The following is a 27916-nucleotide window of genomic DNA, read 5'->3' on the forward strand; positions in this document are numbered from 1 at the left end:
AAGATTAAAGATGTCCCTGATGTCTTTGTCCTGGCCAGGGGCCATGAGAAGGCACAGGGGGGTTGCAGCCTGATGATGAATTGGGGTTTAGTTAGGATTATGAGGAATATTTTTTTAAAGAATTCAAGCGGGTGGAAGATTATTTTTTTTAGGTGGGCCAGGCTGAGTTGGAAGAAGAGGGAAACCAAGGCTGTTCTTGCTGCACGAGCTGGGACTCCACTGCATTTGGCTTCAGCGCTCTCCCTGCAGGCTTTGCCTTCCCCACAGGTGATGGGCAGGACAGCGGGCTGTCGCTGTGGCAGCCAGCGATGAGCAAGGTGAGATTAATTTAAAGAAAAGGTACAAAATATACCAGAATATAAAATCCATGTGGTGGAAGCACCCAGCCCCCAGCCAAGCAGGGGCTCTTCAGCTGAGTGGCTGAATGGGTCAGGCTACCCTTTGGCCAGCAAAGCCAGTAGCTGCTGTGGGCTACTTGCAGCAGGAAGCATTTTATTCTCTCCTGACAATTGCAATCCAAATAGGCATTCATCAGTTCTTGTGATTTGCCATGAAATTATATATGCTCTCTGATAATGATGCAGAGGGCTAAAAAGCTGATGTTGGCAGGAGATGAGACAGTTGTGGCTGGCGAATAACTTAGAAGGAAAATAGAACAGCTTTTGATGGGTTACCTGGTTCTTTCCAGCGTTGGGACACTGAAGGGTGTTCAGCAGAGGCTGCGGTGTTTTGGCTGCTTCAGCTCTACCTGGGTTTTGTGCCCATCTAGGAAGAGTTGGGTTCATAAGAAACTCAGGAATGAGTGTCACTGTCTAGGTGGGTGAGTGGGTAACAGCTGAATTAATCATCAGGTTTATTTATCTTCTCATTTTTGGCCTCCTGTAATTACCAAATGAGTATTTGTCAGGACTCCAGGCAGCGGAGTGGTAATAAATCACTCACCACCAACAGGAGATTGGAGCAGTTGTGTCTGAGCGAGCTGAGATCAGCGTTGGCTTTAGTGAAGTGCAAGTGCTCTCGGCTGGGGCACAAACAAACAAACAAAACCCGCAAACCGTCTTTGCAGAAATGCACCAGAAATAAAAATTCCCGGACACACAGTTCTCCAGGATGGAGCCACGGTTGTCTCAGCCGTGGTGAGGAGGCATCACTGCGCGGCGGTGCAGGGGGGCTTGGGGCAGGGAAAGCCTCGGCAGCCAGCAGGTGCCCAGGAGGCAGCCAGACCCTTCAGGGCTGCAGGTCCCTCCCCACGGTGACACAGGTAACCACAAATGCTGCCCTGAAATGCCCAAGGAGGAGAGCATCTACCTGCACACCCTGGGCTGAAAGCCTGTGGAAGCTGGGATGAGAGGCAGAATCCTAGTGGTGCAAACATGCCGTTTTCTGCATCTCCCTTTCCGCACTGATGCTCCCACGCGAGTCAGGCTGCGTTAAGCTTTGCCCCCTGGCCTGGCTGGTGTCACGGGCTCCCTGCGGCCAGCGTGGCAGCAACGCTGTGCAACTGCCCACCCGAGGAGGGACCGCGCTCAGCTGCAGACAGAGTCCCAGTGTAACCACCACCATGTGAGACATTCCTCTTGTTTAGCCTTGTAAATGGAGAATAGGGAGAAGTAACTGCCCGGAGATCCATTCTGCCACCTGCACTGCAGAGAGCATCAGTTGTTTTGAGCCTGTTTTTTTGAAGACGCCAGCATGTTTCCCTTCTTTGGGAATAATCCAGATGTCTCTCACTACAAATGCATTAAACCTGTCGAAGCGCAGGTTGTCAGGCGTGGCAGCAAACTCCATCTGGAGAGCGCTCTGCTTTGAAGTCAGATGACATTTTATACTCTGCAGGGTACTTCCACTTGGAAAAAGCAGTAGTTGTCAGTGAAGACTGATCTTGGTCCAGAAACCTTCACTGCCCCCCTGACTTCTTTTCACGTTCATAAGTCATTTGCAATCTCTCTCATGACTCAATGCGTGTTCAGCTCAGAGAAAACTCTGTTGCAGTTTTGGCCGGGGCGATGGCAACGATAGGAAGCACTGATGGCACTTGCTGCAATATCTGGCCATGCTAGCGATGGTGTGCTTCAAGTTGTCATTATTAATTGCCACAGCAGCCCACGGTGCTCTGGAGCAGAGCCTGGTGGGATTCATCTGCTTCCCATCCACAGCCCCAGTCAAGCCAGGCGAAATCGATTCCCCTGCACAGTGCAGGGCACCGTTTGCAGAAAATGCTGTACCCGCAAGAGAGGGGCACCTCCGTGAGAAGAAGATTTCATGAAGAGCAAAAAGCAGAGCAACAACATCCAGAAGGTTGCTCTCGAAGACACTGCATCCTCATTCAACACATTCCTCCAACTCTGCTCGGAGCAGCTGTCAGCAGGTGTGCTGTGAGGGGCCTTGAATCAGCCCCAGTGAGACACGGGCTCTGAAGAGGTTTGGACTCCACTGACTCGGGTGTTTGTTAGCAAAAAGCCAGACTTAAGCAATGCAATCCCGATCCAGCTCTGCCCAGGATCCAGGAGTATTTTCTGCTGCTGTTTTGTCCTGAACCCTTTCCAAGCAGTGAAGCAGCTGCCAGAGGTCAAATGCAAGGAGCCAGGTCGGTGCGTGCCTGAAGATGGGTGCCAGGTCTGGATATGCATTCCAGTTGGATTCAAGCAGAGCTTTTCCCCATGGGGTTGTTAATCCTAGGCCTTGGCTTAGAGCCATCTTGAGTTTTCATGGTTTTAGAACCAAAAAAAAAGGAGTGCCATTCTGTTCAGGGAAAGCACAAACCCTTATACCCCATTTCTATACTGTAATGAGAAGGCATAACCAGTTCAAGCATTGTTGGCTCTTCAGAAGAGAAACCCATCTACCTTTACCACTCTGGACCCATTTCTAAGCTACCAGGCTAAATTCTGTCCCCATGGGCTGCTGGAGTGTTCTATTCTCTTTCAGATCAGCAACAGCCCCCGAGCTGAAGCTGCCTCTTGCATCCACTGGTGAAGGAGACACTAAGCAGCAGAGGTTGGAAACCAAATAGTAGAGGTTGATACTGGGTCTCTTAGTGGGGGAAGGCAGCCCTTTTATTAGGTCCAGATGTTGCTTTCTGCCCTGGGCCATGCTGGGAAATAAAGCAAAGTGTGTTAATGTTGGCTGGAAGAGCCTTGTTGGAAACAGGCTCGAAGGAAGGAAGGTTTCTCCTGTGCCCTCGTTTCCTGGGAACTCAGGGGAGATGCGCTGGCACAGACACAGGCAAGGGGTCACCCTGCTGCTGAGCAGCTCTTTCCCCTTTGCTGTCCAAGTATCTCCCACCAGTGAGTACGCCTCTAGTCAGCCACCCGCATCTCCAGGGCTTTCGGATCCCTGCTGTCCCCTGGCTGATGCCCATGTCCCCAAGCTGGTGACACCCCTGGGGAGAGTCGTCTCCAGTGCTGAGCTGATGGGTCCTTTCTGGACTGATTTGCTGTTGGGCTTCGTATCGAGATGTGGAGATGGAGGACTGTGTGAGGGGCAAGGCTGCTCTCCAGATGTTCTTTTTCACCATTAGGCAGTGTTTAAAAATAAATGTGATTTTTTCCTTTCCCTTTCCAAGTCCATATAAAGGAGAGACCTTTGCAGGGGTGAGAGGCAGGGGAGGGGCTGGGTGGGAGAGGGTGGCAGGACCTTCCCGCAAATCAGCAAATAAAGAGTTTTCCAGAAAGTGCTGAGCTGGGCACTTTGCAGCGGGTCTGCTGGGCTGCGGCACAGCACAGTGCGGCCGGCGAGAGGGTCCCCGTGATCCGGTGCCAAGCCTGGAGGGCTTCGAAACACATGGCTCATTAACAGTGCGCTTCGACTATGGCTCAGGCTTGCACAGAGGGCTGGCGCTGCCAGAACATCCACAAGTCCCACAGGACTCGGTAAGGACCCAAGCTGCAAAGTTCAAGGGCAGGTCCAGAGGCAGAGCGGGGCTGCACATAGGAAAGTACCCCAAGCCTCAAATGCTTCTCTGCTGTTCCCTGCTCCACTCCACCTTCACTTTGTTTTGATAACAGGCTCAGGTGAGAGCAATAAGGATGCTCAGCTCCCATCCTGGATACCAGTTAAGGATCTGGGTGGTAACTCCTCTGGTTCAGTCTGTATTGGAAAGGGGTAAAGCCTGTGTTTAACCAGCCAAGGATGCTCTGAGAAGCCTGAACTGCTGCCAGTGCATAATGCCTCACTGGAAGCTGGACTTGAAGCTAAAGCTCAGCTCTGCCTTCTCGGCCACAACAGGTTGGTAGGTCCATAACACGATGTGCATCACCACCCAGCCGGCCGTGGGCACTGGGAATGCCCTTGCTTAAAATTGTCCTCTGCACTGGGCGGCTGAGCTGTGCTGTTCGGCAGCTAAAATGGATGTCCTGGAAGTGCAGGAGCTAGAAAAAATCCTGTCGGAAGCACAGCAAAAACCCATCTGTGAGTGGAAGAGGTCAAAGAGGAATACAAAGGCTTTTATTTCCTGAGGCATTTGTCAGCAAGACAAATGTGTTTTTTAAAATTTGCTGCGTTTTCCTTGCTGGCCTCCCACGCAAACGCCAAATGGGCTTGCAGTGCGCAGAGCAGGGGGTTGGCCGGTGTCCTTTGTAGAGCAGCACTCGAGGACTCGGATGAGGAATCTGTTGGATCACTGTTTATTATCAGTAAGCAGGGCATATTGAAAGGCAATGGGCAGATTTCAACACTACATCTATAACTAGTTTATTGCCGGCATGCGCCTCTCTTGCCCTGATTATTTATGTTGAAAATGATAAATGAGGGATTGATGTTTCTAGCTGGTTTATGAATAATCGGGTTATTTCACTGTGAAGCCCCAGGGGAAGGTAACGCTGCTACAACCCCGCATCAAAGAGAGTGCAGTTTGCGCTCGTGTGCGTGTACGTGTGTGTATTGCTCGTTCCTCCCCTGCCCTGTGCCCTCGGTGTGGTTTTGCACAGTCCCTCTCCAAGTGCGCACACCCCTCGCCCTCCCGCGGCGCATCCCAGAGCCAACGCGGGTTTCCCAGCCTGTGGAGCCCTCGGCACCGTCACCCACAGCCACCCACCAGGCATTTGGAGCGGTTTGCTCTCCAGAGCCGGAGGTGACGGGTGTCTCAGTGGGCTGGGACGGGTCAGGGTGCGGGTGTGCTGCAGGGAGGGTGCTGACTGCAGAGCTCAGCTTGGAAGAAGCCCTGATCCCATTTGTACTTCAAGGAGCTGCAAATAGCCACTGGTCTCAGGATTTGCTTGTGAGACAGGAAGAGCTCTGGGGAGATGAGTTGAATGTTTGTGTATACAGCAATGTCTAATCACCGGGCTGAGAACAGGCTTGGGAAGGGAATCTGGAGGTGGTTAACTGGAGAGGAGGATATTTTTATGCTAGAAATGTGTTGTCCTCCTGTTTGCAGGGTAGGAAGGATACAATGAGAATCAAAGTCTTGGCAGGCTGAGCATTTTCATCCTCATAGATGTGAACTCCCCATCTGTCTTGGACTCCAAGGCTCAGAACAGTTTGGATCCAGTATCATTAATAGAAGTAGAAGACAGAGCTCATAAAACTCCCTCCTTACGCCCCGAAAAAGCAATTCCAGGACCCTCTATCCTACTCGCGAACAGGCCATTCCTGCATTAATTTCACATCGTGGCCGGGCACATTGCCAGAAAAAGGGGACTCAGAGCTTTAGCAGAAGCCCTGCAGACCTGAGGAACGTCCTCGCTCATCTCCTGTGTAACCAGATTTTCTAAACAGGCAGGAGGGCTGGGGGTGGTTAATGGGATGGCAAACCCATGTGGCCAAACCACATTCTCCTGGGCCATGAGGTAAGCGCAGAGGCTACGTCGGCGGTGGGTATCGCTCCCCCGAGCAATGGGATGAAAATCAGCACTAGACAAACTTCTTACTGCGGCTGAGCAGACACTGCAGAGAGCAGTCAGGAGTGCCAGCCAGGGAAGCCACCATCCCATCACCAGACCAAGCATGCAGAGGCCCAGGCAGCCACCCTGAAGTCTCAGTTACTGAAGCAAAGGTGCCCACTGGGGCACTGAGCCTGCAGCACAGGACAAGAGGAGGTTGCAGAGCTGCATCTAGAGCATCTCAGGTGGGTTCAGTCATCGCAGGCTGGCTGATCTGGGAGGTAGTTCTGGAGCCGCAGGGTCAGCTGCTCTGGGGACAGAGGGACTCTGAGCACACCTGCTGACAGACTGACTCCCATCCCACATCCGCTGCCCGCAGAGACGGCTGAAGTGACAGCCCAGTGTCCTGTGCCAGAGGAGACGTAATTCCTGCAGGTGGCTGGCATGTGCCTCATTTCAGACATGCTGCTGGGGGCTCCTCCACATGGGCCTGGAGTCGTGACATCTTGAGGACTGTGACACAACTTTCCTGCTGCTTGGCATTGCCTACACCTTCCAAACACACTTCTGCAGGTCCAGGGTCTGACATTGCTGTCTGCTGAGCACAAGGAGCAGAGACCGTGCCCAAGGCCTTGCCAGTGGGAATCTCCAGCTGAAGGCTTGGCAGCTGAATGGAGTTTTTACTGCTCTCCCGTACCAGGAAAGGTTCTTTCTCTGGCAAATTCTTCCATTGTTTGTTGACTGTATATAGCTGTGGAATGAAATCTGGTAAAGGCATCTATTGTTCCCTTACAGCTCTGCTTTGTTGAGTGGAATAGAGATCCCAGTATGTCGAGGTTGGTTTTTATTATTATTATTGTTATTATTATTATTATTAAATTTGTAACTGCCCATTATCAGCAACTTCTTTTAGGTGAGGCTTTTGGCATCTTACCCTCAGCATTCTTGTGGTCTATAAAACCAGCCTAAACCTTTCCTTCTGTTCACAAAGGCATCTAGTCTAAATTCAAAGTCCATCCATTATAACTTCAGCACCTTGTAATCCCTCAGAGATGTGTGCAATTACTCTCTGAAATATCCCAGGAGCAAAACTAATACCAAACATCATCTGCTTAAATTTACAACATCCAAATGGCACAGTAAAAGCCACTAGCTTAGGGCTTAGCTCATCTGAGCACACTTGCCAAAACACATATCCTGCATCTAATAGGGCTTTAGCTGCTGAGGGGTTAGCTGCCACCTCAGGAATCTTCATTGGACAGCATTCACATTTTATGGTTTTATTTAAATAACAGGAGTGGATGCATGTGTCCTTCATCTGGTGTTTGGGTTTCAACCATTGAATTTGCCCAGGCCACATACCCGCAGCCTTCTCCATGTTGTTGCATTCCCGTGGGTGCTTGAGCACAACTGTGTCTCCCATCCTTCATCCTAGGAGGACTTCAGCCTTGATTTGCGTCAAAAAGCTTGGGGTAGGACATGGGTGCTTCCCATGCACCTGAACCAAGCCTCTTGCATAACGTGGCTTTCCTTCTCCTTTCCGTTCCTTAAACAGCCGTTTTCGGCCAAGCCTATTGACTTCATCCCTATAAATCCGATATGATTTTTCCACAAGGATTAGTGTCAGATTCTCCCTGCAGACATCTTAGGTCTTGGAAGACAGCTGAACGCTCTACTAAGAGCTGGCTGGCGAGCCTGAGGCATTTACAGCAAAGGCTTTAAAACACACTCCATGGCTAGGCAGGGTGCTAGCCCCGATGCAACCCATCTGCCTTCACCGTTTGGAAAGCCAAGACACAGCAGGGGTCCTGATTCAGCGCTAGGATGTGGATACCTAGATATGAAATAAACACTATGGTGGTTCCTCCTGCCCTTCAAGACCAAGGAAAAGCTGGGAGAGGAATTATCTAGATTGAACACCAAGGCTTCATAGACAAGCATAAAAACATCAAGCAGGAAGAGGGAAATGTTGAGTGAAGAAATGGTAAAACTGCCTCTGTTGGAAGAGTGAGTTTTGTGCCCTTTGCTTGAGCTATTTCAACTTTCCCTGGGCATACGGGACAGAGCAGGTTTTAAATGTCTGAAACCACCGTCTCCTGACCACGCGGAGCTGGGCTGAATCCCTCAGGCGAGGGAGGGAGACACTAAAAACATTCCTTATGGATGGGAAAAGGGCATTAGGGACCAAGTTAATGGATAAGGAAGAGGAAGGAAACTCCGGATACATCAGCGTGACAGTTTTGAGCATTTTATTACGATATATAAATTTTGTCTTCTTAAATTACTCTCTATGAGTTGAACAGGAAGGGATTATTATGGAGGGGGGAATATACAAAAATAAAAGGATATTGTGAACTACTGCATCACCACATATACAACAGTAAAGTACTTTACAAGCACTTAGAGAATCAGACTTACAAAAATAAAAATATGACACATACTTATGCATTTCCACCAGTAATGTGTTCTTTCTTCCTTCTCTAACCTTCAAACACCTTTCAGCCCCATCTTCAGGTCACGATTCACAGGGCAGGATACTTTGCTCATTTTGATGGCCACCACAGTATCTGAAAAAGGAATTAGTGCCTCCCAAGACTTATAAAATACAATGGTTATCGGGGAGCTCTAGCAAAGCCATTCCACACCCATCAATTTGTGAGTGATAGGTGATCCTCAGGGACCAGAGCTTATCTGGCATTAGAAATATGAATATCCCACAACAAAATCCATCACTCCCTATAAAGTGTTCCTGCACCTCCACACAGGGACAGCTCTGTCTATCTGTGCTTGGTACACTGAGTCCCCCACAAGCCTGGGAATGCTCCTGTTCACAGACTTCAGTGGGACCGAATAACTGTGACAGAGGATTGATCCAATTTTGTTTTAACTCTAGAGAAGACATGGATGTTCTTCCCCACAGGGAAAAAAGCAGGTTAAATCTATAATGGCTAAGTATCCTAGCTCAGTGTTCACACACAGAACCTTTCACTTCTAGATCGGATTCACAGCAGCCTTTAGTCCTCAGTTTACTCTACAAAGTCTTTTGCTCATTAGCCTTCTAGTGACCTTTCCCATTTTTTAAGATACACGCAACATAAATAGTAAATAGCATTCACTTCTCTGACCAGCAGCTCACTCGAATACTGCTATCAACACCCAAACCACATTTCATCATTCCCACAAGGTATGCACCTAGGGTGCAAATCTGTCTGTATTTCACATTAAGAAAGTAGATCTGGCTTAGATTAAAAAAAAAAAAAAAAGAGAAAGAAGCAGCAGTAAACTGCTTTGGTCTGAAAGGTCAATATTTAGTTAGGATTCCCTCTTTTTGGTCTCAAATGCGATGACAGCAAGGCAGGCAGTGCAGACACAAGCACACTCTGTTGCATTCAGAGGCAAAACAGTCACAGAGATGAAGAACAAACCCCACACTTTTGAGACAGAGAATGACTTTCCATATTGAGAAAACCAGACTTCTCCTCCCTAGAAGAGACTCCTTCTGAGAAAGCTGCTGATCTCAGAAATAACTATTGACAGAAAAGACCTCCTGAAGGCAGAGTCTGACTTTACCCATTAGGCTCACAGCCCTGTGGGCAACAGGCACATTAAGCTCCTGGGGAGAAATCCTCTATCCATATTCCCAGCTGCTCAAGGAAACTCACCTTTCTAAGCAGCATTTATGGTTAAATTCATCATTTGTATCTTTGAGAAAACATACATGAACAAAGATCTGTTGGTTGAGATGAGTAACGCTCCATTTAAAAGCAAAACACCTCTCTATTTGGACTAATCGTTCCTTCCAGATGTACAAACATACTACAGGTAAGGCACTTCTTGGCTGCTGGGAGTGATTCTTAATTGGAAACACACAAACAAAGAATTCAGTTTCTGGTGTTTAAGCACAACAACAACAACAAAAAAGGCATTGCTTTTCCAAGAGCTATTCTACCACTGCCTAAAGCAGCCTCAGGGATAGGAGCAACAGGACCAGAGGGTGGGCAGGCAGGGTGGGCTCTGCGCCCACGTGAGGGTGAAGACCTGAACCTCTGTGGTTTTCTGGTGCTGAGGAAAAACAAAGTCTGTTTCCAATGCCAGCTTTCACTGAGAAGAAAAGCAGCTTGTGACGGGCCCATGAGAGACATCATAGAAGAAGGCATGTTTCAAAAATGTCTACAGATCTCAGGTGCTTGGCAATGTCACAGCTTGGATGTGGTCCAGGATGGTAGCCCACCATGGGCTGTCCATGGCTACACAGCTCAAAGCTGCCGGCTGGCTTTTCCTGACATGGCAAAACCAGAAAAGCTGCTTAAACTCAATGGAGCAGGAGCATATTAGGTCATTTCTAGTCTATTTGCAAAGAAAACAAAGCATGAAGCTTCAAAGAAGGCTGGCCTGTATGTGTGAGGATCCTGCAGTGCCAAGGATGCAGCCCTCCATCGCACCCTCCCAGGGGTCACACCCACCCGTGAGACTTTGCCTAAGCAGCCCGTCTCCCTGCCTGGTGAAAGGCCAGGCTGTGCTTCAGGTCTCTCCACTGGATTTGTATTCACACAGTCATTTTCTGGCTTTTTTTTTAATTCTCTTTTTTCTGTTGCAGCCAACATTTAGGAAGCAGAACTAACAGCAGACAAAGTAGGCAGAAGCCCACAACTGGCCAAGATAAAAGAGACTTTTTCTGGGGAAAAACTGTCCCACTCAAAGACCAGTCTGATCAAAACCTACAGTTTTGTGCTTTAAGCAGGGGAATAACCCAACTGTTAACTGGCGAAAAGCTCGATATATGGTCAGAATATGGAGTTTCTGGCATCCCTTTCACTTGGAGGTCAGCCTGTCTCCATCCTTGCTTAGTGCAGCTGCTTGCAGTCTAATCTGTCATCACGCAGAGGTCTCCTGGGTATGAGCACTGTCCCTACTTTTGTCCCTGGATTACAGAGTCTCTCAGCTTGCAAACCTTCTCCCATTGCTGCACTCTCACAGGTCCATGGAAGAGACCTCCAGAGCCTTCACGACATACTGAGGAAGACGGATGGGCATTTCCACTGGTTGCAAAGCTCGCTCCCCAGCACCCAGAAAAAACAGAACAGACCTCAAGATGAGCTACCAGGGAAAGTACATCACCAGCCTGCACTGCACTGGGACCACATTCATCCTAGCTTCAGCTGCCCTGCCACCTAAGTTAACTCCAAAGCACTTATTTGATGGAGCTCTGGGAAGAAGGGTTGCTCCAGGCATAATAACCTTTTTGGATGTAGATGTTGCTTTTCGAGGCTATGATGCTGACAGTCAGCGACATCAAAATCTGAGCAACAGCAAACATAACCGTTGTTTCTGTGTTGCTGAAAATAATTCAGCGGTAGGTGGAAGCCTTGGAAATCCTTCGAGAGGCTTTTCCCTACCAAGTAACTCTCAAACAGAGAGACAGAGTTCCTTGCTGCTGCAGCACACGTCTTTCAATACCGATGATGCTTCAGCTGTTAAGATTTCAGTTTGTATAGAAAGACTTTATATTTACCTCTGGTGGAAAAACTGTGCTTCGTTTTAAACAGAAGAGCACTCTGTTCTGTAAAGGTCACAGCTCTGGTCACATTTACCAAATGCCTTCTGAAATTGATGGAAAAAGTATCTTTATAGTCACTATTTAATTTTATTATTTCTTGAAGTTTTTCAGATACATTTTTTTTAATCTCTATGGGCTTGTGCGTCAACTGTTCTGGGCAATCAGCTACGTCTTGTTGACATTGTTAATAGGTTTTCTGACTTGGCTGCTCAGTTGTGTTCAATCGGGCTCGCAGAAAGTCAGGAACAAAACGGAAAGTTTAGAAGACAGAAAGCTGGAAATTAATTTCTGGAGCTGTGTGGTTATTTTCTAGGTCTGGGCTCTTCTAAGCAGGATCCAAAAATCTTTGGTAGGATTTCTGGAGGCAATTCCATGCCATTTTCAAAGGTTACATGTTTGCATGAATCCAGGCTCCTGCAGATTTTCAACAAGCTCCCAAAGTGAAGAGATACTGGGAGATGTGATTCACGAGTAGGGAATAGTTTACCTTAGGGTGGTTGTAGTGACTCCTGCTCTCTTGGAAAAAAAACCTTTTGCAGAGGCAGCTCAGCTGTTTGTGGAGTACCTGGTGAACTGCTACAGCCTGGCCGATGAAGGAAAACCTGCACACATTTGGGCTCTAACTTGAGAAAGTCTGGCTGCTCCCCCACAGCCAGTGAAGCTGTCCACGCTGCAGGTATGGAAACTACTGCGGGGCCAGCAACCTTGCTCACGAGTTAACCCTGCACTGGCTCCTTTGAAGCTAGATAGCATCTTCCTGTACTATGCTCCTTGCTGCAATACAGCCCTGAAACTTAAAAGGGTTGCAAGTGCATAAAAATTCCTGTAAACTGGACATTTGAGACCACCAACCGCATAGCACACTTAGACTGATGGTACTTTTGAAAAAGGGCACTGGGCTCCTAAATCATCTGGAAATTTTTAGAAAATAGCCCTTTAGCCGTTCAGTTTCCTCGGTCTCCCCTGCACACTCTTGGCTGGGCTCACAGAGGAGGTGGCCATGCGCCGGGGCAGACCTTTCTCCCATCTCCTGCTTGTGCTGTGCCTTGCTATGGTGAGTAAACATCTAGCTGCTAGCAAGAGCACCATGGTCCTGTGTTCTTCCTCTTGGTGACAGTCCCCACTCTTCCCAGTAAGTCAGGCCTGAGGTTACTGCAGTGGTGTAATATTGCATCTATCTCCCAGAGGACCCATTGAAACAAGATGTGATGCATTCATGTGAATAACCACCTCCTCAGCATTTAAACTCTAAGAGACCTGGCATGGTGTGTGCTGGGCAGGCTGGACGCTGAGCCTGCAGTTGGTTTTCCCTTTGCAAAGATCAAAGTATCACCTCAAAGGTTCCAGTGAGTCTCACCTATGTGCGAGAGGAGACCTACAGAGCCCTCAAGGCAGCACACTTCTATGGGTAGTAGGGTCCTTTGCCATCTTGATTTCATCTAAGCACAAGTCAAAAATAGATATGCTTGGAACAACAAACAAACAAAAAAAAAAGAATGAAACAAAAATAAAATCCAGATCATGAATGTCAGGAACGTCACAAAATACAAGCAAGCCTTTCACTGATCAAAACCATCCCGTGCCCTGCGAGCCTCCTCCCAGCCAGTTCAGCCTCACCCAAGACGACTTGTCCTCCAGCCATTAACGTTCAGTCACCATCAATGAAGGCCCAGCCGGACTCCCAGCAAAGGCCACGGCCTCTTTGAGGCCACAAGGTTGCCAGAGGCAGGACGGATCAGAGGGTGTCACTGTAGATGACGCACGGGCTGGTTTCCTCGCAGAGCTCCAGCTGCACGCTGGAAGCAAACCAACGCTTGGCACAACCCAAGCTGTAGTTGAGGGTGGTCCGGTAAATGTTCTTTGCACGCTTAGGAAAAATGATGGTCGTGCTCTGAAACCTCAGTGGCTTCTGGCGGGGCTCAAAGATCAGCTGGGACTTGTAGTTCCGCCAGGTGCAATTGGGAGCAGCAATGACTGTCTCTCTGTATGTGGTGACAGTGGGGATGGGGCTGTAGAAGATGTCATCCCGATAATGCTTCTCGGAGTCATACTTCACCTCAGAATTGCACCTACAGAGGACAGCAAGGTATCAGGAACAAAGGCAGCAAAGGAAAGAAGATAGGCAGAACTCTTCTCTAACCCTTTGGAGATGGCAATATTTATGACCTCTTGCTGTGCAGACACTGGCAGAGCTACCAACTCTACACCACAAAGCAGAGGGCCCAGAGGACATCCTCCTGCTGGCAAATCTTGGAACCCCACCTTGCTACGAATCCATCTCAGCATTTCTGCAGTGCATGTGCACAGAAGACCAAGCCTGCCTAGGCAGAAAAGACCTCACTGCAGAGTCTCCAAGCAACCTGCTTCTTCCTCTGGTTTCCTCCATGGACCCCACTGGGGCCTCAGCTTCGATTGAAGAGCTACACTGGAGGCAAATATTGTTAGCAAACAACATCACGGGGTGGTGAAACCCCCCAGTTGTGGTACGTCAGAGGCTGAGAAATGGACATTCATTCATGGAATGTGCAGGAAAAGCTTGAAATCCCAGGATAATTCTTTATCCAGCCTTTTCCTGAGCATTTTTACCAAGCATATGCAGCACCAACTTGAAATGCTGAGTGACCCTGCCCAACACAGGTCCCCTGATCACTGATTCACAATAGGTCTTAATACACTCCCCACTGCAAGTGCCAGGCTTCGGGGGTGACACTGGCCCGGTGGCCAGGCTGAGTAGACGCTGCTGGTGGGCCATGGGCATGGGATGTCACATTCAGGTAGAGGGGAACCTACTTCCCAACACAGCATGACCGCTGCTGCTTTCACAGGGCCTGTTGTCCATGAAAGCTCTGGCATGGCAGGAAAATAATGCCATAAATAAGGTCTTCATGGACACCTGTTGAGCTGCCAAGGCTGCGTGTTTGTCTTTTCTTCTTTATATTGCCTTGCCATCAGAGCACAAAGACGCTCAAGCTAGCTAAAACCAGTGCTGGGAGATGAGGAATGAGATTGCTTATTTGAACCTACGGATAATCCAAGCGATGGTCATATAGTGGGTAAAGCAAAGAGATGCTGTGGGCTACGGCTGCCCAATACCCAAGCCATTGGTCTCAAAGGAAGTGGCCATGTTAACAGCCATCAGATGAAGAACCCACAAAACATGGGATGTCACTGCCCTGCCTGTTTTCTGCAGGCATCCAGAAGGGATGTGTGGACACCAGGCCACATAAAGGGCTTTTCCGAAGAATCCCGAGCCACAGAGAGCAGCAGGACTTTCACTTATTTTCCCTGCTCCTCCAGCAATCAGCAGCCAAGGAATGTGCAGCTCCATGTAAAAAAAAGATTAAAAGCTGGGTGTGTGCTTGTCGTTACCTCCACCCGAAGGGGGGTGACTGATTGCGCACTGCCTGTAATCTGAGCTGCTGTAAATGCATTTTGCACAGCTAAGGTGTAAGCAAGTCATTCAGCACACACAGAACAAGACTCCGATGTAATCACCATAAAAACATGCCTGCTGGCAGTTCCTCAGCAAGCAGAGATTTACTGGGGTACATTTCCAGAGAGGCCTTTGCATAGATTATGGAGGTGGGAACTGGGTTTACAGTCCTCCCACCGTTCCTGCCCAAGCTGTGAGTAACAGCTCCATGCTGTTTGCAGAGTGCATTCCATACCGGCAAAAGAGCAAGAGAAGGGCAGAGACCAACGTTTATCCATCAGCCACAGCACCAGCCCCACAAAAGGTCAGAAAACTTCCACCACTGGCTTGAGGCATCATCTCCTCAGGACAAGAAGCTCATTCTGTCTCTACCAGCTGGTCTAACTTTGGGTTCTCTGCTGCACGGGCTAACAAAAGCATGTGCTAATTATAAGGGTGTTGCTTCTTCTGAGGATACAAGTCAGCAGGGAACAAGACAAAGACCATCAGGTTGCTTCGTGGAGGCCATCAAGCCTACCAATGGTAATGTTCTTCTCTCATAGCCTTGGATTTCAGACGGCCTTGGAAGCAAAGCCACCTTCTCTTCCAACTTCTCTCCAGTTCTTACCTCCTCTCCTCTGACTCTGCTGTTGTCAGTGTCTTTAATTCAGGCATTACTCTCCTACCTGTCCCTCCCTTCCCACCAAAATAGCCATGACTCCCATTTGTAAACACATTTTAATTTATTTCAGAAGGAATAGCACCAGGGAAAAGACAGAAATACCCACCTACCCACCCAATCCCATCTATACCTGATTTCCTGCACGGGCTCAGGGCTGACCTCAATGCTTTCTCCAAAAAACACAGGGTACATTCGAGGCTTCGTCTCTGGCATGGATGGATTCAGGAGCAGGTAAGGCATCTGCAGGGAAGAAGAGCACAGCAAGGGTTGGGACACAACAGCTGAGGCTGGCACGGCTCATAACATGTTGTGTCTGGCAGCTAAGCAGCCGGTAGCAGCCCGTTCAGCACTACAGGAGACACCAGTGCCTCCGGTCCTGCCAAGCTCCCAGAGTCCCAGGGGAGACACTGCAAGTGACAGGCTCTTTGGCAATGACAGCAGGTGACCGTGCTAGGATCAGGACCGACTTTGTTTCCACAAGCTAAGCTCGTCTTGCGTGCCCTCTCGGCATCACTCAGCTCCCCCTCACAGTCCCTGCATTTCCAGGTTTGTAGCAAGGCCCCAGGTAGCAGTGTTCATCCCACTGCAGAAGGCACTTTTCTTGATGTAGAAAGCTCAAAGGGGAGGACCATTGTCAAGTTGCCAAAAAACACCCTAAAGGTAGTTGGCAGAGAACGGGACCATTAACCCCCATCCTTGCATAGACTGGCATCCTACAGGCCTTGCATTTACGATGCTTTGACTTTCTGATCTGCCACCTGTATCAATTTACAGACTGACTTCCAGCATCCAGGGCTGCCCAGGTTATCCTGCAAGTGGGCGTTAACTGGCAAAGCTCTGCTGAGTCCACTCAACATCTTCAGCTCCCACTAGCTGAGGTCTGCTTTTCTCAAGTGGTTTGGGCTTTCTACCTCAGGCTAAGCAAAAAAAATCATTGCTTCATCAGAACTTGCCAATCTGTTCAACTCTGTGTCCCAAAGCCACAAAGCTGTTTACTCTTTCCATACAAAATAGCCCCTCACTTTACCACTGTGCTAAACTCTAAGTTGAATGGCCAATCTCTCTTTTTGATTGAATATTTCTGTTCCATTGTCAAAAAAAAGGACAGTATTTGCAAAGGTATGAGGGGGAGGAAAAAGAACAAAAGGTATGTTCACCCTCACTACCAAACACTGGCCAAAAGGCAAAGCTCATTCCTGGATTGCTTTTGACTCTCTTGATACAGGAGGGCAAGGGCAGCCTTTCTGGTTGTAAATAAAGCTCTTCGTGTCTGAAATATGAATTGTTTAGATCAGACAAGACTTAGCTCACAAGGGTGCAGGTCTTCAGTTTTTAAGGGTCTGCACATAGCCAGAGCTCTTTCTAAAGACATCTTGCACGTGAGGTTCATTACATGCAGGGTCAAACACCATGTGCACATGCATTCACGGGCTCTGTGAATAGCAGGTGAGCTGGCTTTTGTGGGGTTCACCTGCAAAGAAATGCAGATTGTTTTAACTGATTAAAGAAGAAAGGCTGGAGATACGTGTCAGTCCTTCAGGGGACTGTTTTCTTTCTCTTTATACTCCTGTGGCAGCACCCCACATTGTCAAAACTCCAGCTGAGAACCTGCCCTCTTTTTACAGTGCCCACTTAAGGAGATGCCCTGTCCAAAAGCCTCCAAACTGGTTTCTTCTTGCAGATGAGGTGAGAAACTTATCATCTCTAATCCTCCCTTCGAAAAGCTCAGCTCAGCAAAAACTGCTTCCAGCTTCCCAGATGAAACACTGAATTTGCACAGAGCAAAGGTGGGCCTTGTCCTGTAAAATGAAGAGCAGACCCAAAGGTATGAATACGTCTTAGTGGGAAGCACTTGAATGTCCTATTTTTGCCATGAACCATGACTCTTGGCACAAGGCAATGCTGACTTATAAGTTTCTTGGGCTTTTATATACCGTCCTCAGGATGATGCTGGTGACCAGGGTGCAGCTTTGCAACAGGCGCTGAAGGGAAAGCGTCTGCCTCTTTCCACCACCACCCTTTTTTTTTTTTCCAGAGGGCACTCTCCTTTGTGTGATCTAACAGCCTAAACAAGTGCATCTGGAGTGCTCTGTGCACCCTTCCATGCGCTGCCTCTAGGAAGCCTTTGCTAAGTTCACCTTAGCTGGGGAGGGGCAGTAGCTCTCTTTGAGTGTAACCATCACGTTGGTGGTTTGCTTGTTTCCCACATGAGGTAAAATAAGTCACAGCCACCAAAGACAAGTCCATACTCCAGTACCAATCATCCAAAAGGTGGAGTGATGACAGAACAGAACTGCGAAAGCTCTTCTGTCCCAGCTTCTAAATACCAGATGCCTTCAGGCTATGCTGCCGAAAATGATTGCAAACTTAGATAACCAGAAATAAAGGTTGGGAGGCACCACTGTGAGCCACACAGGCACCTCAATGCTGTCTTACTGTGAGGTTAGCCTATGGGAGTATCCCGTCTGCTTCTTCTGGCCAGGGCAAATGGAGTATTGGGTAAAATGGACCAGTTCTGAATTAAGCTGCTTTTTAGATCCAGACTAGTTTGTTAGGGTGCCAAATGACAAATTCAAATGGACAGTAACCAGGAGCTCTTTGGTAGGTTAATGCAAGAGAAATACAGATCACTTAATAGTTCCATGAACGGCATCTGTAAAGTGCATTTTTAAAGAAGCACTTTTAAAGAAGCTGTTTCAGTGCTCCCAGGCAAACAAACCTTCACACTTCTTGCTAACACAGGCTGACACTAAGTGTGCTCTAAAATCCCGAGAGACAAGGATGGAGGAGGTGAGGTCCTTCCTGTGGCTTTGCAGGAACCGTGCTGGGGCATCTGGCCCCCAGCGTTTGTACAGGCAGAGGCTCCTCAGCCCGCTGTGTGCTGGGGCTGCAGCTCAGTCAGAGCGTGGGCACAGAGGCAAATGGCATCTGTTGAAATCACAACTCGCGCAGCAGGGAACAGGAAACAAGAACATGCTGCAGAAACAATACCAGCGTCCCTGGAGAAACCAGGGCTCCACCATGCATGACTGAAACCAGCCAAAAAGCTGCCACGGAATTTGATGAGAGCAGCATTCAGTGCTGTCCAGGTTAGTTCTGGATGGAGTTGCGACTATTTCCACCGTGGGTTACAGTTTACCTCGCTCTGGGCAGGGATGGGTGGCAGAAGACATTTCATAATGCATTTCATATGCTACAAATGAGCATCAACTTCAGACCTGCAGGCTTGATTTGATTAATTTAGAAAGCTGGAACAATTACAGACATTGGTAAGGCATAGCCAGCAACTTCTACCTCCCGTCAGAGACCATTACATTTTCACACTTCTCCACTAGTAGTGAGCTGCTGCAGGTCACAAACCTCGAAGTCACCTGGAGGTCTGCAAACGGAAGACATAAACAACTTACAAAGCACGTTCTAAATACAGAGGCCATCTGTAAGACCCTGCAGTCTGCTCACCCAACAAGCAACTGGATTGCTTGCACAGAGTCAAAGGGCAACTCAAAGGCACTTCAGACAACACTTTGTTTCACCTCCAATGATGTTCTGAAATATCTGCTCCTGCATCTCACCTCAAGTTAGTTGGGAAGCAAGGAACAGGGCATGCGAGCTTTCTAAAATATTTGTCTTTGGGGCTGAAATGCTATATGCTCGGCACATGTCAAAAGCTGTCTTTTTGGCAGGAGTTTGACACCTGCTCCTTCCAATCTGTTTTAAGGTAAAAACAAAACAAAAATGTTCTGCCTGTCAAAAAAAATATTGACTCAGTTCTTCTTCCTTCTGCACAGAAATGGCTGACAGAAGAGGAACACTGGACTGCTTAACTCCCTTGGGAAAATGATGATCCTCGGCTCATTTCTAGCAATCACTCAGTGATCTCCAGGCACTTCACGAATGAGGTTGAGATTCTTCACTGCCCTACACCACAGACGGGCTGGCAGGGAGCAGAGCTTTTTGCACACTCCTGGGGGGTCACTGATGGTGAAGAGGACAAACGCACATGTCTTCAGACCAGGCTGCCCACCAAGTGATCCAAAGGTGAGGTTTGTCTATCCAAAGAACAGACTTCAGGGTTGCTATGCTGGAAGACTACAGCCGGGACCTGATTAGTCTCTCCCAGTAACTGGAGCTTTATTAGATGAAGCTCTGCAAAAGCCACCGCAACCTTGTAATCTTTATGCTGGGAGAGGAGGAATCTGGTAGTCCAGGAAGGCTGAGGAGGTGAAAAGGAAGATACCGCAGAGGTCACAAAGTGATTCCCACATGTACATGTTACACCCGCAAAACAGAGCAAAGGTGAAAGTCAAACAGTAAATGGACTATTATTTTTATTTCCTTTCTGATACACAATTTGTTTTAACCAGCAAAGGGTTACAGTATTATTAAAAAGTTGAAGTGCTTTCTTGTTTGGCTGCATTTTTCTCTCTGTCTGAACTCTGATGCCTTTCAGGCATGTAACGGCCTGGGCAGCTAAACTCGGCTTTTTTCAAGCAGCACTCAGGTAAACACAGATAAAATTGGCTGCTGAATGGAATTCAGTCTCCAGCTAACCAACAGCGCTTCCTTTATGGTGGTGCAAACATTATGGAGGGGTCTCGCTTTAAGACAGGCACACATCCTTCAGCACCACATCACAGCTTTGTACTCCCCACGAGTGCCATCCATTGGGGGGATTTAGATCATAGAATCATAAAATGGTTTGAATTGGAACAACCCTTAAGGATCATCTAATTCCACCTCCTTGCCATGGGCAGGGACACCTCCCACTAGATCAGGCTGCCCAAGACCCATCCAACCTGGCCTTGGACACATCCAGGGATGGGGCAGTCACCGCTTCCCTGGGCAACCACTCTCATTGTGAAGAATTTCCTCCTAATGCCTAGTTTAAAACTTGCCCTCTCCAGTTTGCAGCCAATCCCCCTTATCCTGTCACTCCATGCCTTTGTGAACAGCCTCTCCACAGCTTTCCTGTAGCCCCTTCAGGTACTGGAAGGTTGCTCTAAGGTCTCCTCAGAGCCTTCTCCAGGCTGAACACCCCCAACTCTCTCAGCCTGGTCTCATACGAGAGGTGCTCCAGCCCTCTGATCATCCTTGTAGCCTCCTGGACCTGTTCCAGCAGTTCCATCTCCTTCTTATGCTGAGGATTCCAGAACTGGATACAGGACTCCAGGTAAGGTGTTGCAGAGTTCTGAACAATAGCAAAAATAATATAGCGGGCATAATAATGCTATTTTACCACTAATAATTATGCAGCAGCTACTTTTCTTTTGGGGTAACTTAAAAGAATGGAAGCAGAGTTATCAAATAGTAAAAGAGTAAAATATTATCAAATAGTAAACAAAGGTGAAAAAAGCACCATGAAACTGGCCTGACTGTTCTTTAGCTTCCAAATTCCAGATAGCAATGCAACAAAAAGGAAAGGAAATTAACGTGACTTGAAATAAATAAATCCCCCAAAAAACCTTCCCCAGGGAGTACAAAGGACCAGAACCGACTGACTCCTTTTGCTATGGTTGTTATGTGGAAGGCACTAAGATGTGGCATTTGATCTCTAGGGACTGTAAGGGGAAATGGTTTTGCAAGCATCAGGGCTACAAACAGGATACAGCTTCCCAAATTCCCAGGTCCTAACTTAGCTAGAGCATAAGCATATCTCTCACCACATTTTCCCACTATGGTAACATGTCAGGTCCATGAAAATGTCACTTTGCTCAGCTGTTATTTACAGCTATAATGAAAGATCTGGCTGAGTTATTTGACACACATCTACATTTCTCCACGCTAGATGATAAGCAATGTTTGTTTAACAGACTGTTTATTTTCCCAATATCTTCATGTAGTGCACATTAAGAGTAATTTATACTACAGCCAGATGGGATTATATTTGGAGGTGATAACATTAAACACAGACCTCAGGTAGAAATCAGGGCTTTATTATTACAAAGAATTACATCCTTGCTGCTGATCTCTTCCTTCTATTTCAAGTGGGAAATGTGTATGACTGCTTACTGTCCACAGGTTATGCAGAGGCACAATGGAAATTAAACAGCTAGAAGACAGAGTCCCCCATAACACCCTTCTCTCTAAATTGGAGAGAGGTGGATTTAATGGGTGGACTGTTCGGTGGATAAGAAACTGTTTGGATAGACATATTCTGAAAGTAGTGGTCAACAGCTTGAAATCCACATGGAGATCCGTGACAAGTGGTGTCCCTCAGGGGTCCGTACTGGGACAGTGCTGTTTAATATCTTCATCAATGATATAGACAGCAAGATCGAGTGCACCCGCAGCATCTTTGCAGATGACACAGGGCCGAGTGGTGCAGTTGCCACACCAGAAGTATGGGAAGTCATACAGAGGGACCTGGACAGGCTGGAGAAGTGGGGCTGTGTGAATCTCATGAGGCCAAGTGCAAGGTCCTACACCTGGCTCAGGGCAAACCCCATTTCAATACAGGATGGGGAATGGTGTGATTGAGAGCAGCCCTGCAGAGAAGGACCTAAGGGTGCTACTTGATGAGAAACTCATCAAGATGGCAATGTCTGCTCACAGCCCAGAAGGTCAACCATGTCCTGGGCTGCATCAAAAAAATGTAGCCAGCGGTGCAAGGGAGGAGATTCTGCCCCTCTACTCCCCTCTTGTGAGACCTCATCTGGAGTATTGTGTCCAGTTCTGGAATCCTTAAGGTAAGAAGGAGATGGAACTGTTGGAACGGGTCCAGAGATGATCAGAGGGCTGGAGCACCTCCCGTATGAGGACAGGCTGAGAGAGTTGGGGGTGTTCAGCCTGGAGAAGAGAAGGCTCTGAGTAGACCTTATAGTGACCTTCCAGTACCTGGAAGGGCTACAGGAAAGCCGCCTTGGGCAGCCTGATCTAGTGGGAGGTGTTCCTGCCCATGGCAGGGGGGTTGGAACTAGATGATCTTGAAGGTCCCTTCCAACTCAAACCATTCTATGATTCTGTGATTCTAAGAAACTACCCTAGATATAACCACATTTTCAGAGTAGATGATGGGAGCCTTATGACTGTTCCCTGATCTGCTCAGAAGGGACACGTGTCATGGTTTGCAGATTAGACGAGGCCCAGAGCCATTCTCCCTCCATTGCCACTGTCATTGAACCATGGAAGGGGAATGCCTGCAAGTTCAGATCTGGATGGAGCTGAGGGACAGGGCACAGCCAGGTGTGGTTGGCATTTACCAGGCAGTGGACCTAGGCTTGAAACTCAAACTGCTGGCAGCCCCTGCTGGGAGAATTCCTGCAGGATCCTGCCAGCGAGAGTGGTTCAGAAGTGGGTCAAGATGCTGGGCTCCAAACATGAGCCACTGAGGCAAGCGCTGCTGCCACACCAGGTGCGTGCCTTGCTCCCCACACAAGCCCGGGGCTTTCCCTGGAGCTGCTAGGACCCACCTTGACTTGGAGAGTCATGTCTCCTGCTTCGTGTGAGGGCTGCGAGCCAGCTCAGGTTGAGCATGCTGAGCCTTTCACCATAGGTGTTGGCAGGTGCGGAAGTTACAAACTGCCTGGGAAACCTTTGATGGCAATGTTGATCACCCAGTCCCCACAAGAGAGTCACCCTTCCTGGAGCACTTTCAATGTAAGATGAGATGCTGGCTCTGTGGCTCAAGGGCTCTTCAAAATGCAGCATATCAGGAAAGGGTGTTTCAGTTTGGGATCTTTTTAATATCAGCCATAAATCAAACAGGGTTGGCACACAGGCTGACCTGAACCCCATTGTTGGGACCACGGATGTGCAGGCTCTGCCTAGGGGCAAGGTATCCTCCTCCTCTGCACTTGAGCTGAAGCTGGAATCTCCTCCCACCACACAACATGGATTCTGGCACCACACTGCTGTCCAACACAGCTCCTGAGTGTAAGTAGAAGTCCTCTGCATGGGAACATCCATCTGACAGCCAATCCATTGGGATCTAAGTCCTACAGAGGTCACTGCTCAGTAGGGCGCAGGCTGAAAGTACAGATACTTGAGTCTTTCAAATAAGAAGGAACTCATTGCAGTGGCCAAAGCATTGGGCCAAAGCAAAGGGACAAGAAGTCTGCTGGTTCAGGAAGGCACAACTAACAGTTCTGCAGATGAATGTAATCCTGATCCCCCCCGATATCCATTAGGAGTTACACAATAGAAAGCAAAGCACCCCAAAGCAGTTCCTTCTAGTCTAAAACTATATCCCAGAGCAGCAACAACAACAAAAACTGTAAGCACACCTGGCTACTTCTTCCCACCTTTGCAGCAACTGCTTCATTGTGCATATCATTAGATTTATTTTATTGTATTTATGCTCCTTTTGGCGCAGAATTACAGGCAAAGCCTAGAAAATTCAGTAACCCAGGTCCTAAGAATCAATTTAACCATGTTTCAAATTTAAAAGGCAGAACAAGGTAAAAATCACCTTCTATTTTCATTAGGACATTTGCACTTAAGCACAAAACAATTGACAAATTCCTTACACAGACTTTATTTGAAGAAATAGAAGCCAATTTCTCCTACACTGCAAGTAAAAGGCAAAAAGCAAAAAAAACCCCGTCCCTAAATGGTGTTGAACTTGTGGTATTTATGACTCTGGCCCTAAATTGCCTTTCATATTTTGTTGGATCCCAAAGCTGTAGCCAAATTGGCTGGTTAAATGTGAATAAATGGTGCATTGTCTTTGAAACAAAGTTGTGCTTATTAAAGAGAAGAGAGTTTACTTTTTCAGAGTCACAGTTAATAACACAAAGCAGAGAGTGCACAGATTTTACACACAAGAAAGTCTTCGACAGAGCATGCGACCTCATTTTAGTCTGTATGAGAAGAGCTGTCCTAAGGCAGAAGAATTCTTAAGCATATTTGTGGAGCTGGTGCAAAGGAGCTGACTGCAAAGGAACGCAACTGGGTTCAGGCTGGTGGTGTTGATAGGTCTGCAGCAAGGAACAGCATGAAATGCTTCCCACAGATCTAGAATGTTGTTTTCTTCACCTGACAGCAATTTATTGTAACTGTACATACAAGAATTTTGGCTGTTAACGACTGTGCTTGTATATGGTTTTATAGTATTATAGCACAAAGAGGGCAGGCTGCATTCCTGGCTCTGTCACGTTTATAAGCAAAACAAACACTAATATAACAGGCGATTAAAAAAAGCATGCCTTGGTGTGCAAATAGCTGCAATTATTGATTTGCCAATTCTGCACACTCTGATGAACAGCAGAGTAGCAGAGTTAAACAGAAGCACATTCATGGGTTGTATAATTGCTCATAGATCTGCAAGTCCTTGTGAAACAGCAAGATTAAAGCTAATTAGACACTGAAATTTAGAAGCACGAAGCAAGCAATGTTCTCCATATTTTTCCTGCTTTCTTAAAACCATCTGCAAGTACAGTATTTTCAGGCTGGAAATGAGAAGAAGTGAAACTACAGCCAAATAGAGTGCAAGTTCCTCTTCACTTCCTTATTTTGCAGTGTACCAACCCGTCAGAGTTAAAGAGCACAGTCTCGCACCACTCTAAATAACACAGCCACACTGGTTTCATGTAAGGATCTCTGCAACCTCCTGGACCTACTAAGGGCACGGAAATATCCACAATGTATGAAACCCGTACCAGAACAGCAGAAGCCCAAGGCTGCCCGTGCTGTAGCCACCTGGTATGAAATTTGGAAACATCTACACTGTGAGCTCCTCTGAAATGTGTAAAATGTTTGATTATGGTCAAAACAAAAAAAAAAAAAACCACTGGAAAACTCAATTTTGCCTTACACACATCACAGCAATAACTTTCTTTCCATAGGAGCCAAGCACTAGAACTCCCAGTCCTAAACAGCTCAAGAGCTGAAATAGCTTTTTTCTCATAGTCTTTCATCTTCAATATCTAAGGGCTTTCTTGGGAGGAGTGGTGGCCAACCGTCACATTACTGGAGTGGAGGCTGTCATATCCCCATTACAGAGCTTTGCAGACACCTCCACCCCAGCTGTTTTCTGGTCCAACAAGACTTCATTCATCCTCCTCCCACATTTGATTGTATAAATACATAGCAAGAGCCTGATCCTGCCAAATCAGAGGTGTGGAGGTAACTCTTTGTACATAAACAGTCCCATCAAGACGGAGCACATTCCCAGGTGTCTGCAGGTAAGGCCCTGTATTTGGAACTGCACCATTAGCGAGTTTGAGATTTGATTTTCATAATTAGCACCTCACACCCTACCCACCGCAGTCAGGTAAGAAAGAGTCATTGTTCACAGGGAAGGTTTTGGTGTGTTTGGGAGTAAAAGGCAGTTTTCAACAATACCTGAAAATAGCCTTAGAACTTAAGAAAGTAAATGAGGGTTCGAGAAGTCATTGTAAAATGTCTTTACTGGGAAGAAGTCTTTGGATTGTCACTAATCCATTACCTAGGGACTTCCCATGGAAAGATCTGTGCTGCAGATTTTATTCCATATAGAAGCCAATTAACTGTGTTGAATACACCTACAAACATCTTTTATATATGTTTAAAAAAAAATGAAAGATCCCTTGGGAAGAACTTTCATCAGCCTTTAAAAACTTCCATCACCACTGCTTATGGTCCGAGCTCTGTGTTTTAAAAACAGTTTTTATAACTAAGGGGTAGAAATAAACAAAATAAAGCTGAATAATTGTCATAATAAATCTACCCTAATCCTACTCCACAGTCAACTGCTTCACTGGCACTGTGTCACGCTAACCAAAATCTACGGTGCTACTGCCAGCCGGCTGAGCGTGCAGACCACTGCCCCTGACCCGCTCGGCCACGCAGACACAAACCTTTCACTCAGGCTCATTCCATGAAACCTCATTCCAGCAAAGGGCAGGAGCACACAGCCTTCCCCTGGCCATGTCTCCAAACCAATTCCAGGACAGACATTCATACCCTGCCCCGAGCTAACTGACAGCTTTAGCCAAGGCTGTGGTAAAGGTGGCTCGATGCTCCTGACAACACAAACGTGGGACGCTGGAGCATGAGGATGATTCCGAGCCAGACTGCCTCGCCTCTGTCCAGAGAGATGCAGCTCCAACCTGTATCTCCGAGGCAGGATGGTGTCACTGAGAAGTGGTTACACATTTCTGTTCCTCGGGTAGGCAGGGGAGCGTGTTTCAGCCCTGGGCTTCAATCCCACACCATTCCCAGGGGGAGACCTCATTGCTCTCTACAACTACCTGAAAGGAGGTTGTAGAGAGGAGGGTGCTGGCCTCTTCTCCCAAGGGACAGGGGACAGGACGAGAGGGAATGGCCTCAAGCTCCACCAGGGGAGGTTCAGGCGGGACATTAGGAAAAATTTTTTCACAGAAAGGGTCATTGGGCACTGGCAGAGGCTGCCCAGGGAGGGGGTTGAGTCCCCTTCCCTGGAGGGGTTTAAGGGACGGGTGAACGAGGTGCTGAGGGACATGGGTTAGTGATTGATGGGAATGGTTGGACTCGATGATCCGGTGGGTCTCTTCCAACCTGGTTATTCATGATTCTATGATTCTTAGAGTCTACCCAGCCGAAGTGCCAACACTTCTGCGAGTGCTATGGGAAAACCCGCAGCCGGCAGCGGGGCAGCCCTGTGCCTGGGCACCAGCGGTACCAACGCCGGCTGCGGCCGGGATGGCCCTGGGCACTGCCGGCAGCCGGGATGGAGCACACGGACAGCCAGCGGTGCGGGCGGGATGCGCAGCGAGGGGAGGCGGGCGGGATGCCCCACCAGTGAGCCGAGGTTCCCCGGGGCTCAGCCAGCCTCTCTCCCCCCCGGAGGACGGAGCCCAGCGCGCAGGGGTCGGCTCTTACCACTTTGCCGTCCTTGGGCTCCCGCCGGTGCCCCGGGGCCGGGGTGTCCCCGCCGGGCGAGAGGGAGTAGAAAGGGGGGCTGGGGCTGGGGGGCAGCCCCGAGTCCGGGCTGTCCAGCAAGCCTTCCCGGCTCTTCTCCTTCAGGCTCTCGTCCATCCCTTGCAGCTGTAGGTGCCCTACCATGTCGGGGGGGGGGCAGCGAGGGGGCCGCAGCGGGAGAAAACCCTCCGGCACCGCCGGGAGGGAAGGGGAGAGGAGCCCGGGTGTCCCCGTCCAGCCCCGCTGCCCAGCGCCGCCGGGATGCGCCCGCTCGGGTGCGGCGGAGCCCGGGCCCCCCCGCCGGCGGAGCGCGCTGGGGCCGGGGCCGGCGGCGCGGCGGCCGCGCATTTATCCGGAGCGGGTGGGAGGGGAGCCGGGCAGCGCCCTCCCCTTCCCCGGGCAGCGCCCCCCGCGCTCTGCCCCTGCTCGCTCGCTCCTGTCCCCTTTCCCTCACTTCGGTTTGAGTTTTCCCTCACTTCTATCCGCTTTCCGGCGCTTCTGTCCATTTTCCATCACTCATTCCATTTTCCATCCCATCTGAGTTGCCCCTCGCTTCTCTGTTTCCCCTCTCTTCTGTCCGTTTCCCCCCAATTCTGAGTTACCCTCCCTTCTGTCCATTTTCCATC

The 27916-nt window shown here is 48.5% G+C and overlaps 1 protein-coding gene across 3 annotated transcripts in view; it reads right to left on the reverse strand.

The window, feature by feature from the left end:
• Nucleotides 1–27512, reverse strand: part of RFLNA (refilin A) — a 58227-nt gene extending 30715 nt beyond the window's left edge. The window contains exons 1-3 of one of the 3 annotated variants that reach the window (XR_011338683.1): nt 27252–27512; nt 15604–15713; nt 13026–13448 (exon numbers count right to left, since the gene is read on the reverse strand). Coding sequence is in view for 2 of the 3 variants with exons in the window: in XM_069871358.1 (XP_069727459.1) it covers nt 13115–13448; nt 15604–15713; nt 27252–27434 (627 nt within the window). In the remaining variant the exon portion in view is untranslated. Of the gene's footprint in view, nt 1–12813; nt 13449–15603; nt 15714–19045; nt 19185–27251 lie in introns of those variants that run through there. The other 2 variants (XM_069871358.1, XM_069871360.1) reach the window with 2 other exon arrangements.
• Nucleotides 27513–27916: the final 404 nt, after the last annotated feature.

Source organism: Phaenicophaeus curvirostris, chromosome 17, assembly GCF_032191515.1.
Source record: "Phaenicophaeus curvirostris isolate KB17595 chromosome 17, BPBGC_Pcur_1.0, whole genome shotgun sequence".
Taxonomy (NCBI): domain Eukaryota; kingdom Metazoa; phylum Chordata; class Aves; order Cuculiformes; family Cuculidae; genus Phaenicophaeus; species Phaenicophaeus curvirostris.